The 15,354-nt window shown below is 35.0% G+C and overlaps 1 protein-coding gene across 4 annotated transcripts in view; it reads left to right on the forward strand.

Annotated features, from left to right (window-relative positions):
- The window catches only part of LOC142355590 (uncharacterized), an 89,981-nt gene extending 84,178 nt beyond the window's left edge, over window positions 1-5,803 (forward strand). For all 4 annotated transcript variants that reach the window (XM_075407725.1, XM_075407709.1, XM_075407718.1 and 1 more), the window contains 3 exons: window positions 295-630; window positions 4,307-4,682; window positions 5,053-5,803. In XM_075407725.1, coding sequence (XP_075263840.1) covers window positions 295-630; window positions 4,307-4,682; window positions 5,053-5,437 — 1,097 coding nt within the window. In that variant the 3' untranslated portion in view covers window positions 5,438-5,803. The remainder of the gene's footprint in view (window positions 1-294; window positions 631-4,306; window positions 4,683-5,052) is intronic.
- Window positions 5,804-15,354: the final 9,551 nt, after the last annotated feature.

A 15,354-nucleotide genomic window follows, 5' to 3' on the forward strand; every position in this document is an offset into this window, starting at 1 on the left:
ACCTGGAATGCTAAAAGTCATTCTGTTTTTATACGATCATTGGCGTCATAATTGAGAAATTGCTTAAACGATGGGAACTTTTTTCCTTTTGCCCACTGTTGAATATGACCTTAAAGGTTCTTATATCCTTAGAGTAACGATTTCAGTTGGTATGGCTATCTCCACTTTTTATAGGGCTTCACAATTCTCGGAAATCATTACTATAAATAGATCATGAGGTAAAAACTAATGTCTCGTCAGCAGACGAAATTTTGTGGCTGAAAGATTATGAATTAAGTTTGTTTCATTGCACAGGTAAAGAGATCAACCATGTTGTCAACTTCGCATCGGCTGGAGAACGTCGTCGGGATCCAACAGGGCGACTTTGTGAACCAAATCTGTCACCCGACAGTAGCGCAGAACGAGCATTGCTCAGACTCACAGTCGTGGCGGATAACATCGGAGGCGACTGGCAACGACTTGGTCTTGAGTTGGGTGTTGATCCGAACAATATTAACATTATAGATTTACAAGTGGGAAGTGGAAGTGCTCAAGGTATCAACTCGAATGGAGGGGAGAGCACTGCAGACTCTCAGAAAGCTTACAGAATGTTGCATCACTGGGCCGAGTTCCAAGGAGTCAATGCTACCGGTATGTTTGAGTCCTTTTCTAACCACGGAGAATAGTTTTTGGTTGCTCTCGAACAAGGTTCGAAACAATTATTGTAAACGTGTGTGTCTTTTATGCAAAATTATCACTTGACCGTCTTGACTTTTTAATAGCCGCATAGCGATAGCTGGGGCTATTATTGGCCTTCTCTTGGTTTTTTATAGCTGCGAAGCTGTAAGCTGAGCGAAGCTATATTGCGGTGCTCTTGGTTTTTTACAATTCAAAGAATTTTTACAATTCAAAGAATTTGAATTGTATTGGGGCGCTGTCTTTTTTTTAAGATCTGTTCACACATTTTCACGATTTTTGAAGTCAAATTGGAGTAGTGATTTTGGTCACGCCGAAACAGGAAATGGAGCGAAAAAGCGAGTGGTTTTGCGGCGTGAATTTTTTTCGCTCTAATTTTAAAGTAGAGTGAGAAAACGGTGTTTGAACAAAAATTCGGTTTCTCGGTAGTGATTTTTTGTTCACATGCGGCAATTTCACTCTGATTTTTACTGTTTTTTCGATTTTTTGGATCGGATTTTTTTCTAAATGGTTTTTCCAATCAATTCGCAGCTCATTCTAGGCCTAGTTTTTTGTTTTAATTTTAATTCTCATTTCTCGCTAGTGGTTTTTTTTGTTCACATGCGGCATTTTGTTATTGATTTTCTGTTTTTTTTCTTACTTTTTTTGTTCTGATTTTTTTAAAATGGTTTTCTCAATTCACTGATAGTCCTTTCTAGGTCTAATTTTTCTGTGTAGTCAATGAAAATTCTTTGAATTGTACGTCAGGACTTGTCCTGCTATGTTTTTTTGTTTCGTCGTCTGACGCTCTTTTTTCGTTTTACATTTGTTCACGCAGCAAAGCAGAAAAAGTCAAATTTTCTGAATGACTTCTTCCTCTCACTAACGGCATTTGCGCGCGTGACGTCATTTCTCACTCGCTTTAGCAAAAGTTTTTAGGTTATTTGGGTGATTAGATTTTGATCATACGTGACTTACCTCACTCAATAAAATGACTTTTGCACTTTAAAACATAAGTTTAGTTTGAATTCGTTTAAGGTCAAAAGAACTCATTTGTGCATTAAGTCCTAATAAGAGGCTTCTGCGGAATGATTTTTAACAAGATTTATTAATTTATCGCTGAATGTTTTTTACCTAGTTTTTTGAGCGGCGTCGATTTTTTTTTCAATTTAGGTCTGTATCTGTTTCTATCTCAATTATATGCCACGCAGGTCTATTCTTTCGCAGCTATTCCGGCAATCTGCCGGCAATGTTTATTACAATTCAAAGAATTTGAATTGTATTGGAGCGCTGTGTTTTTTTTTTTAAAAAAATCTTCACAAATTTTCATGATTTTTGAAGTCAAATTGTAGTGATTTTGGTCACGCCGAAGCAGGAAGTAGAACGAAAAATTGAGTGGTTTTGCGGCGTGAAATTTTTTCGCTCTAAATTTAAAGTGGAGTGAGAAGACGGTGTTTGAACAAAAATCCGCTTTCTCGCTATTGGTTTTTTGTTCACATGCGGCAATTTCACTTTGATTTTTACTGTTTTTTTCATTTTTTGGATAAGATTTTTTTCTAAACGGTTTTCACAATCCATTCATAGTCCGTTCTAGGTCTGGTCTTCTGTTTACTCAATGAAAATTCTTTGAATTGTACGTCAGGACTTGTCCTGCTATGTTTTTTTATTTCGTCGTCGCGATTTTTGTTACGACCATATGACGTCACAACCACTTCAAATCTGCTTTTTGTTCATTCGTTCATGCAATTTTAACTGAATTGCGTGCGTAACGTCATTTTTTGCTCTTAATGGAGCGACCTTTTTGTTCATTCGCGTGATTAAATTTTTGGTCACGCTTGACTTACCTCACTCTCAAAAATGACTTCCTCACTTTGAAACTTGACTTATTTAATTTAATTCAAAGAGATAAGGTCAAATGGGTGTGGGTTACTCTAAATGAAGGTTATTTGAGAACAGCTAATAGAGACAGGAAAACTTAAACAGATTTTTAATCAAATTATGACATATCAGCCTTCAATGAAAAGACTATTTTTTTGGTCCGTCTTTTTTACTGTTTTTTTGAGACTGCAGATCTACAAAGCTATTCCGGCTATTTTCTGGCAATCTGTCAGGTATGTTTTTTTATCTCGTCGTCACGATTTCTGTTACGACCATATGACGTCACAACCACTTCAAATCTGCTTTTTGTTCATTCTTTCATGCAATTTCTACTGAATTGCGTGCGTGACGTCATTTTTCACACTCAGTGGAGCTAGTTTTATTGTTCATTCGCGTGATTAAATTTTTGGTCACACTTGACTTACCTCACTCTTAAAAATGACTTCCTCACTCTGAAATTGACTTTTCTTTGCTTTAATTCAAAGAGATAAGGTCAAATGAGTGCTTATCACTCTAATTGATGGTTATTTACGAGCAGCTAATAGAAACAGCAATAAGTTATACAGATTCTTAATCAAAATTTAACATCTCAGCCCTTAATGAAAAGAATAAGTTTCTTTTTTGTCTGTATTTTTTGTCTGTCTTTTTTACCTTCTTTTTGAGACTACAGATCTATGAAGCTATTGCGGCTATTTTCTGGCAATTTGCCAGCTATGTTCGAGTGATTGTTGCACCCTTGACTTTTTTTCGTTTTGCGTAATTTATATTTTGCGCTCATTCACAAGTGTCAGCAGCTGAAGTCAAGTGACGTGAGTTCACTACTAAAAGTCAGGTAAATAGTGCTCCGAATTTGGTGTCATTTTTTCACATAGAATGTTATTAGTGGTATACAATAACCTCTACTGACGTCTTTTGAAGGCCTTTTATTGAATTTAGTTACTCCGAAACCCCCCCATGAAGCAGGCTGCGATAAATTCGAGTTCCCACTAGGCGTTGGACAGAAAATCTTCCGACGTTAGTTGGTTTATGTTTGGAATTGGCCGAGAGTTATGGCACGACTTTCCAACCCTTGCCAGACGTTAGACTCCGTGTTTTGCTTGATCGAGAGAGACCATATTTTCTTCGTTGCTAATTGCAATAGTTATGGTGGTATGATTTATTAATTGCTCTCAAACGAAGTTTGTAGCAATTATTTTAGTCCTGTCGGTCTTTTTTATGCGATTTTTCGCTTGACCAATTTTTCGTCTGACGCATTTGACTTTTCGTCCTCAAAAACTGGATAAACAGGTAGCGCCCAGCGGGCATTGAGTGCTCTTAGAGCCTTTCAGCTCACTAGTCTTCAAGCATGCGATTCACAGAATCTGTTTTGGAGACTTATACTTATGGTGTGAAGGGTGGGAAGGGTGTGTGCCACCCCATCAGCCCCCCGGTGCATCCCCCCCACCGCTGCGCTCACTGACGCCCCTTCAATTAAGCTAAAGCTAGCCTCACTAAACCGTGCCTAGCTACTGAGGAAGCCAACCGGTCGTTTGAGAGCAATTCGCCCGATGTTAGTCGGCTATGCTTATGCTTTTTGTCCTGGCGCATTAATTGTACCGTTAAGGCAAACCATGGAATACTTCGCTAATAAAATATTGTTAACAATAGTTGCTCTTTGTGCATGGTTCCAGAAATGAGGACTGTCTGCTCCTCCCTAGCTGTTGAACATTTACGTTGTATCGCTCTCGGTCTCTTCAATTTTAGTACATAGCATACAATCAAGAAATGGTTTTAGGAGCAGCTTTGGAAAAGGCCCTCAACGCTCTCGGCAGAGGAGAAATAAACCCGATGTGGAAGAAACCAGTCTTCCGAGTTCCAAACCCCTCTGGCAAAGCCATAGACAACCAAGGGGATTCGGTCAGACGCGAACCAGACCAGGCACTGCAACCAGAAGATGGTCAGGTAGTTCGGAAGTTGACGAGAATCATCCGCGTGGACCCGGACGGATCTCGGCATGAATACCTGCACGAAGTGGATCCGAAGGAAGGAGATGGAAGCGGGAACACTGAACAGTTGATTGAAAGAGCAATTGCTGACTCGCCATTCAGTGGGAGCAGTGATGGGGCTAACAGAGGCAGCAGTCGCGACAATGTCGGAGTGGAAACTAGAAAGTTGGTGTTTGAATCCCCGAGAGTATGAAATACTGACTTTTTTAGGCTAGAAAGCCTGCATTCCGGCTATTTGAAGGGTAATATTTCTGCAAAATTGGGTGTCAGGACAACTCACAATGCCAAAATACCGAAAAAATTGATGAGAAAATAGACTGGGTATTATGTCAGTGGGTAAATGTACAATTATTTAAAAAAAATTGCTGTAGTAATCAATTTCAGGTCAAAAAGTGCCAAACCCGTTTTCCAGAATTTATGATCTCTATGAAATATCACTTACTATTGCGAAGTATCACACCATGTTTTGGTGAAATTTAGTTGCTAAGCATCTCTAGTAGTTGAAAAAAGATTCATTAGAGTGGTACTATTTCAGTCGAGTAATTGATAAAGAAGTGCTGAAGAAGACAATGCTAGTAGATGGAAGAGAACAGGTAGTAATCGAACCCTGTGGAAACAGTAGTGCTCCTGTAGACTACAGACACTCCCCACCCCATCAAATTCCACAAAGTTACTCCGGTGTACAACACGTGCACCCTGGCCAGTACCCAACATACGCTAACGGGTCTTCCGCTTCCCACGACAATGCCGCCAATTCTCCTCAAGGGTTCTTGCGTGGGGGTGGCATCCACAAACAAAGCACGTTGTCATCGTCGGCTGATTCGGAGAGGACCTCGAACAGCGTCTACTCGCCCGAAGAAGAGGCAGAACTCCAGAACGTGCTTGATTCCTACATACATTCACATCCGCAACAACCATAATTTAAATCTCTCAACTCGCGATTTTTTGAGGGACCTCAGATCTGCCCTTATGTTTAAACTCACGACCGTTTGTAACAAGAAAAGCCTCAATAAACTGCCGATGGCTGATGGTTGAACAAATTTATGCAGGAAACTTTGAAAGTTTCCAAAGATAGTTAACCAATTGCTCATGCAAACAAACTTTGGGATCCGGTCAGAAGTTGCAAAAGGAATTTCAAAATCGGCAAGGAATTAATGCTCAGAGATCTTTGATTGCCATAGAAAGCTCTGAAAAACTGTGTTTGTAGTCCATTTTGTGTTAAACTCTATCGAGAAGTGAAGAGTACCGATTGAAACGAAACTTAGTGTTTTTGCGTACAGATTTGGGAGCCTTAATAATGATCTTAAGTCAGTCAAGATTGACGGAATTTGTTTCTCAGAACACGCAAAGATTTCAGAAATTAATTTCAAATCTGTAAGGTTTTTAAACTTTTTTTGGCAAAAATTTAGATTATAACCAAAAAGTTAGATATTTGATACAGAGAAATAGTTATTTTCAAATGATCCAAGCTTTCATTCTCATTATTATAAATAGAAAAGAAAAATTTGCATACAATTTAAAAATCTTATGACATATGTTGAGTTTCGTTTCGTCGTGTGGGGGACGAAGAGTCCCTTCTCGTACCATCTCCTTTGAATGTGCAATGATTTAATCACACAGCTTATGTCACTAAATCCTAACCTCACACAAATTCTGCGCACACGGCTAGTCAAAGCAATATTTTGTATTGACCATACCATTATTGTTATTATTATGATCTCATCCAAGTCTGTATTGAGAAAGTTGCGATATGTTTGTACTGAACTGAACTAATCAAGTTCTAAAACAAGTATAATGGTTGCTTTAATTCAGTCATTATATTATTAATTTTGTTTATTTCTATTGGAACCGATTCCTTTTCAGAACAGTTAAAATAACGGGGAGCAACTAAAATGAAATGTCGTTATAATTAATTTTTTTGGGTAGAGGGATAGTTTAAGGATAAAGTTCCATGATTTGTTTGTTTGTTTACAAATAGCTATCTATTCTCATAACTCATACTTTTTCTCCTACTCGTTCCTTTATCTTTCATATCTCCTATTTTTTCTATCCATTTTTTGTTCGCATTTATACCACCGACTTTGAATGTCTCACTTACAGCCGAGCTATTTGACCGAACTCAGTTTTATTTTCATCTTTGCAATTTTTGGTTTATTTTTGTTGCCTCGAACTATACAGTAAAGTTGCTTGCTTAACTTAACAGAACTTTTTGTACTTAAATAGAGTGCGTTATTATATCATTTCATCTTAACACGAAAGAGGAGCTAGCTATCTATGAAGTCACCATAATAATACATTGGTTCAATATTTGACCCCTGAAGATATAAATTTCCATTCAATGACGGTAGGTAGCGTTGTGAAGTTATTGTGGGATTGAGTGAATCAAAATTTATTAATTAGATGCAATTACAAATTTATGATACTGCGTGTAAAATTAGTTCAAATAATTTGATCAATATGATGATATATATTATAAAATGAAGTTAGAGAATTGTATTGTTATGCATTTAATGTACTGATTGTAATTGGGCAGAATAATCACCACAATGGCTGAATCTGGTCTCAATTCCTCCTTCCCGTTTTCAAATTTGTCACATCTTAGTCAAATATAATTTTGTAGTTCTCGTTCTCTCTTTTACTGCAGTCCTAAAACAACAAAAAAGGATTCCCAATGAGCAAACCTCATTCAATGCTATAAATAGATACGATAAAGTTTGTGGCTATAATTTTTTGTCTGCATTAATAGCTGCGAAGCGATAAAGAGGCTATTAGTGACCTCATCTTGGTTTTTAAAACCCGATGGTGACTACAAACCTCGTATAGGTATTGAAGTGTATGTTTATCAATAATTTTGTTGGCTTTCATTGAACCAGGAAATGGTGCTTGCGAAAACTAGGAGTTAAAATCAAATAGCTGAGGAGAACAAGGGTAGAGAAGAGAGAAAGAGTGAGTTAGTGACTGTGAAACTGGTTTCCTCATGATGTCGCATTTAAGTTAAACAGATATAACCAAAGTGACTGACATCCCAGGAATTAATTTGAAGAATGCAAAAAATGTTCTGGCCTTTTTGTTCCCATCTTTTTGAGACCGCAGAGCTACAAAGCTATCGCAATTTTTGTCATCACCTATATTTAAAATTTTGCAGAAATCCCTCTACTGAGGTTTTATAGATCTGTTCAAACATTAGCATAATTTTTGAAGACTATTGGGAGTGATTTGTTAGCGGTGAAAGAAAAAAGGAGCAAAATAACAAAAAAAACGACGTTTTTGAGAATGGCATTAGTGTTCCAACATTACTTGTAGCGGATGAACTATATAATTGGCCGTCTGTGTTGCATATTTTTCTTGTGCTTTTTCAAGCTTAACAGGGCAATTAATTTTCATATTTTGCAACTAGGTCCTAATTTTCAGCAGCACAAAGATGAGGTAATCATGAATAATGCAATCAAAAGTTAGCCAAAATTAAAACTGCATAATTTTTACAACTTTTTGCATCTCATGAGTAAGCCAGATGATCTATGAGAAGCCAGCCTCCACGACGTAACCTGGTAACCTTTGAACATTTACATCATTATACCAAACATTTCGAGCGTTAGCAAAATATTTCTTGAATTTTTGAAAAGTCCGTCAGATTTCGACTTCCGAATTGAAGCTTTATTAATTGCTCTCGAACAGAGGTGAGTCGAATTTTGCCAACTTTTCATATGAATAATTTTGCCTGTCCGTTTTTCGCTTTTGTTCTGGAACATTTTTGACGTGAGTGTATACGCTTGGGTCCTTTTTTAGTTATCCCCTTCTCTCTTAAATAAATTTTGATGCATGAATAAAAGCGACTGTGAGCGTAAACGACCCAATGCCATTGTAGTTCAGTTTTTGGGATAAGAGTACCTGCGATAGGAGTCCCGGATGTCTGTATCGAATTTGTGGGTTTGGATTTTTAAAGCCACTAAATATCTCTAAGCTACAAGCCCTCGAAATAGAATTACCGCCGCTAATCGTTTATTCTCTATTTCACCTCTATTTCATCTGACCTTGATTGGTTTATTTAGATAATGGTGTGTCTTTTGGGGCCTTTTGGGAGTTTGTGCTATGTCAATGAGCTTTTTCAAATGCTTCTGTTATCTTAATGAGATAAAAGACTTTGTGCTATCCTAATGAGATAAAACAGCAAACTCCGGGTTGTAGAATTTACGATTAAGCGCCAAAGCTATTCTTACTAATCAATGATTCTGCTGCAGTACGGTGGCTGGTAGTGCCTTAACATAACGTTTAACTCTATTTTTTTGAACTTTAAAGCATTTGTGCTATGCTGTGATCTCAATTGTTAAATGTTCTCAAACAGTTAGTTTTTTGCAATTATAATAGTCATGTGGTCTTTTTTGTTCAGTTTTTCAATGATCAACTTGTCTCGTCTCCCCTTTGAAGTTGTCGTCCTCAAAAATTTAATGAACAGTACAGGCCGGAGGGTATTAAGTGGATGAGCTGCTCTTTTAGAGCCGTACGCCTTGCTGTCTCTAAGTATTTGTTTCGCCAAATATTTGGAGGAGTCAGTTTTGGTGTGAAGAGCATTGCTAATCTTAAATGTTTTCCTCCTTCACAGTCATTGCTCCCCTGTTAGTACCCCCACCCCAGGCACTCACCTCGTTCACCCTCTTCCACCTGGTGATTTCTACACCCCTCTCATCGAGCCCTCCCCAACCCTGCCCCTCTAATGTTAGCATCCTTAAGCCCCAACTAGCTACTACCGAAGTCAACCGCTAACCGGATTTTTGAGAGCAATTTGCCTGACAATTGCAAATTTTACTTCATATGTTTTCAAAAGCTTATGTTGACACTTCGTGCTTTTTGTCCTTCAAAGACTTGTTTTGCGTAAAATGCTAATTATGGAATAGCAATTGGCGATTGATTGCTTAAAAATAGTTCCATAATATAACTCTCTTCTCGTTGTTTTCTAATATAATTTCGTAGCTATATTCGGCAGCCAAATTTATGCAATATTAATTAAAAAAGTGGTGCCCACTCTGAAGCATTTTGTTTGCTTATTGTTGTTCGTTGTTTGTAGCTTGTTGTTTATATGGTCTTCTTCTATCTTTGGAACATTTACAACTGTTGTGTGTTCGAGCAACAATTTTCTCTGAAAGCCCCATAAGTAATTAAAAAGCTGCTTTCGTGAATTTCATTTCCTGTAATTCTTCTAACGCATCAGTTTAGCTTTAAAATTTTCTGGATATTATTTTAAGTGTTATAGAATATGTGTTTAAACAACGAATTAAATGTTGAACATTGGGAAATTTGATTGATGAATGTTGTCAATGTAGAGTAGGTAAGTCAGTGTTCTAATATTGAAAACGAACTTTAGGCCTGAAATACACTAGCCCAGATAAGTTTTCTCAATTTTTTTTGCTTTTTGTGACTAAATTTTTAGATTATTTATTTTCAATCTCCTTCTATAAAATGTCCCTCTTTATTTCTAATATATCTTTACTTATGATATTTTTAAATGTTTTTTTACTTGTTCGTTTTGTTTCAGTTTTAAGTTGCTCGAACATAAAAGAGCTGATGCTTTAATGATTTTGAGTTCTTGGAATTTTAATTTGCAGTGAAGTGTATTGTTGTGATGCGTTGATCTCGTCAGAACGTCTCCAGAATATTCGATGTATTCATGATTATCCCGAATCTTTTTGCTAGGGGAAGGGAAATATTTCAAGATTTTGCGAGACACTTTTATCGTGCACCTATTTTCAAAATTTGTTCAAAAACTGTTCAATTAAGCTGGATGGGCAAATGATAACATGTGGCTTTGACTTGTTCAAGATAACCAAAACCAATTTTTGAAACAAACTTGGGCATAATTGTTCCGACCCCTCTTGAGGGGGGAGGAACTATATACTCAAATGGGGTTTTTTTTGTTCAGTCAATTTTCGCCAATCGATATATTCATCGTAGAGAGTTGAGACTGGTATCATTAAAAAGCTCGTCCAGCGTAGAATATGGAATTAAAAAGATTTTTTTAATTTTCGTTTTCTACGGGGAGTTATCGAGGTTTAAACATCTGAAAAAAGTAGAGTGAATTCACGTTGTTTTATTCACATTTTCCAAAATTTTTGCCTAGTTTTTCAATTTTGCTAAAATTTGTTGAAATTTTTAAGAATGGTATCGTTGATTTTATTTTTAAGGACAAAAAAGCCTTGTTATTTATTCTAATATAATTTTTTTGGTCAAAAACTCTGGATAAAAATTTCAAAACTCAGCCTTTTTCATCAAAAACAGAACGAAATAAGCTACTTTAGTCCACTTTAATAAATGATGCCGGCACTACACCCCCAAACAACACTAATACGATCTTTGTAGACTCAGAAGGGGGTTATTCATGCTTCATCTTTCGCTGAGAGTACTCTGTAATTAAAACTTTGCCGTTTTTTGCTAGCTTTACTCATTTAATATCAAAAATGCAGAATTTTTTTTGAGTTTTCAACAAACAAATTATCTATATCTACAATATTCGAAAAATCAAAAGTTCCTAACGGACAATAAGCATTAACAGGGCTGGTTTTGGGCCAATCTCGGACTGTTACAATCCAAAAAGAATTCGGATTGGAATCAGTCGGTCTTTTTTTTTTGAAAAAAGACCTTTTTTAATAATAGAGAACAGAACATATCAAATGAAAGCTCAGGAGTGATAGGTCCAATAGGCTTCCTAAGCAACTCCAAGCTAATGCATTTATTTTTTTACTTGAAAGTTTATGGTCGTTTCGACTTTTAAAAATAATAGATTTTTAAATAAATAATGGCTTAATGAACTTTTCCACCTTTTTTCTCTTTTTTCTTAATTTGGTCAACTTGCAGCTTAGTGTCAGCAGAGAAAGAATGCTTCTTCATTCTACTGATTGAAAATTTAATTTCGATTGCGCTTTGAGCCTGAAGTTATTGTTTTTTGGCTATGATACTATCAGATTTCAGATTTTTTTTTTGTTTTTAGAAAGTTGGCAGTTTTTCACCTTTTTTAGTCACATTATCACATTACTGACAGTTCTCATATCACATTAATAGCGTTCAAAATGAAACAAAACTTAACATATTAAAATCTTTAAAGATATTAATTATCGTTTTAACGGCCTCGACACTTCTTTCTTCAAGAAATTATTTGAATTTTTTAATTTTGTCTTCAACTGTCATTTTTACTTTGTCATTTCAGTTGTATGAAATTTCTGTATTGTAATAGGTTTACTGACTATTTATGGAAGAAAGGACGAGCCGATATTCTGATATCAGAAGACAGCGTATGGCTTGCATGACTTTGAAAACAATCGTTTTCCAAAACTAAAAATAAAAAACTTTTCAACTTCGCAAGTTTGTTCTTTTTATTTTTCTTTTGGTACGTTATCTCGTTAATTACAGCTCAAATATGACATTGTGGGTGTCAAGAAAAGGCTTCAAAAGGGATTGAATTCCCAAAATCTACTTTTTTAAAGAATGCGTTATGATCTTACTGACCTCGACACCAGTTTTTCACAAAAAAAGTAAATTAATTTGATTTTTGTCATGTTTGAAGTTCTTTTTGTAGACGCAAGAATTATTCCGGAAAATTGCAGGTCTCAAAAAATTCCCTTGGATGAATAAACGACCCTATTTAGAAATTTCATTTTGTAATTAATGTTTTTCATGACATTGGATATAAATTTGTTTCGAAAAAAAAATCAAATTTATTACATACTTTTGCCCTTTTCTCTTTTTTGTGTATTTTACCTAATCTCACTAATAAATGGCCAAATACTACATTATTGTTCTTTGAAGAAGGCGCAAACTAATGTATTTTGAGGGCCGAAATATGGCTTGACGGTTTCGACAGCGTTTTCTGGCAAGTTTCAATTGAATTTTTATTTGTTGTTTTTTGTTGTTCTTTTTAGTCGCTTAAGGAAATGAATATGGTCAGGTCCTAATGCCCTTCTAATGCCCTTCTATAGGTCCTAGCATTGGTAATCGTAAACCTTTGGGATATTTTACTTGATTTCTAATTGTTTTAATTACTTTGAAGTTAAATTGTTTTTTTTAAAAAAAGCGAAATTTTTAACTTTACTGTTTTTATTCTCTTTCGGCTAATTGTTACCAAACCTTTTTATGGACTGGTCCATGTCTTTTCTGGTGATTTATAAGTTATTTTGTTTAGTTTTAGGTTCATCTGACGGTATGTTGACTTTGTTATTAAATTTTGTTTTTTAAAACGGACAAAAAATTTTTGATGTAATTAATGTTTGTTGTTGTTGCTGTTTGATTTTGCTCTTCGTCTTGACTCGCTTTCTTAATATTGGCATATCACAGCAAATTAATACTTCAATTTTTATTCAACTGAGTTATTTGAATTAATCTTATCGTTCATACACAATTTTTTTGAAAAATAATTGGGCTTTTTTGGGTTTCCCAAAAAAATAATTTTTGGGTTTTCTATCTGTTCCTCATTTGGTAGACAATTATGCCAAAATTGTGGATGGGCTGGGTCGGAACCTTATGTGCCATCGCACTTTGCTGAGCCGCCTTGTTCTTTTAATATCGCAAATTAATTATTCAAATTTTATTCGATTTATTGAGATTAAAAAGAACATTGAATTCAATTATTAACAATGCCAGATTTTTCGTCTTTAAATTCCTAAATTTGACCTTTGAATTTACATTTAGTTTTTTAATAACAATTAACTTGGTTAACAAATATTAATATAGTTTCATGAATACTAACAGATATTTTAGCAGAGGTGGAACAAGACGTCTCACCTAGTACTGTGCGTTGCAAAAAAATCCCAGCATTAGCTTTGAAGTATATGATAAAACAATTACCAGAGAAAATGCAGCGGAAAATTAGAACAGAACCCCATTTCTAATATATCATACTTTTTATTGATAAGGCATTGAAAAGAAGAGATTAGAAATCGAACGCAAAATCCCAGGGATTTTTAAGAAGCTGCCTGGTTTACCTCGTTTTTCAGTCAAAAAGACTATTGAATGCCCGTTAATACATTTTTCGCTACTCAACACTTAATTGATTTTAAAAAATTAAACAAGGCGGCTCAGCAATGTGCAATGGCACATAAGGTTCCGACCCGCCCATCCACTATTATGGCATAATTGTCTACCAAATGAGGAACAGATAGAAAACCTAAAAATTACTTTTCGGGAATCGCAAAAAAGCCCAAGTATTTTCAAAAAAATTGTTTATGAACGATAAGATAGCCTCCAAAGCAAATAACTCAGTGAAGTAAAAATTGAAGCATTAAATTGCTGTGATATGCCAATATTAAGAAAGCGAGTCAAAACGAACAACAAAATCAAACAACAACACCAACAACAACAAACATTAATTACATCAAAAATTTTTTGTCCGTTTTATAAACCAAAATTTAATAGCAAAGTCAACATACCGTCAGATGAACCCAAAACTAACCAAAAAAACTTATAAATCACCGGAAAAGATATGGACCAGTCCATTAAAAGGTTTGGTAACAATTAGACGAAAAAGAACAAAAACAGTAAGGTTAAAAATTTCGCTTTTTTTAAAAACAATTAACTTCAAAGTACTTAAAACAATTAGAAATCAAGTAAAATATCTCAAAGGTTTACGATTACCAATGCTTCTATAGAAGGGCTTTAGGACCTGACCTTATTCATTTCCTTAAGTGGCTAAAAAGAACAACAAAAAAAACAACAAACAAAAATTCAATTAAAACTTGCCAGAAAACGCTGTCGAAACCGTCAAGCCGAAATTCGGCCCTCAAAATACATTAGTTTGCGTCTTCTTCAAAGAACAATAATGTAGTATTCGGCCATTTATGAGTGAGATTAGGTAAAGTACACAAAGAAGAGAAAAGGGCAAAAGTATGTAATAAATTTGATTTTTTTTTCGAAACAAATTTATATCCAAAGTCATGAAAAACATTAATTACAAAATGAAATTTTTAAATAGGGTCGTTTATTCATCCAAGGGTTTTTTTGAGACCTGCAATTTTCCAGAATAATTCTTGCGTCTACAAAAAGAACGTCAAACATGACAAAAATCAAATTAATTTCCTTTTTTTGTGAAAAACCGGTGTCGAAGTCAGTAAGGTCATTACGCATTCTTTAAAAAAAAGATTTTGGGAAATCAATCCCTTTTGACGCCTTCCCCTGACACCCACAATGTCATATTTGACCAGTAATTAACGAGAATAGGTACCAAAAAGAAAAATAAAAAGAACAAACTTGCGAAGTTAAAAAGTTTTTTTTATTTTTAGTTTTGGAAAACGATTGTTTTCAAAGTCATGAAAACCATCAGCTATCTTCTGATATCAGAATATCGACTAGTCTATTCTTCCATAAAATGTCAGTGAAACCTATCACTATACAGAAAATTTCATACAACTGAAATGACAAAGTCAAAATGACAGTTAAAGACAAAATTTAAAAATTCAATTAATTTATTGAAGAAAGAAGTTTCGAGGCCGTTAAAACGATAATTAATATCTTTAAAGATTTTAATATGTTAAGTTTTGTTTCATTTTGAACGCTATTAATGTGATATGAGAACTGTCAGTAATGTGATAATGTGACTAAAAAAGGTGAAAAACTGCCAACTTTCTAAAAACAAAAAAAAATCTGAAATCTGATAGTATCATAGCCAAAAAACAATAACTTCAGGCTCAAAGCGCAATCGAAATTAAATTTTCAATCAGTAGAATGAAGAAGCATTCTTTCTCTGCTGACACTAAGCTGCAAGTTGACCAAATTAAGAAAAAAGAAAAAAGGTGGAAAAGTTCATTAAGCCATTATTTATTTAAAAATCTATTATTTTTAAAAGTCGAAACGACCATAA

Source organism: Convolutriloba macropyga, chromosome 2 (genome assembly GCF_964194025.1).
Source record: "Convolutriloba macropyga chromosome 2, txConMacr16.3, whole genome shotgun sequence".
NCBI lineage: Eukaryota > Metazoa > Xenacoelomorpha > Acoela > Convolutidae > Convolutriloba > Convolutriloba macropyga.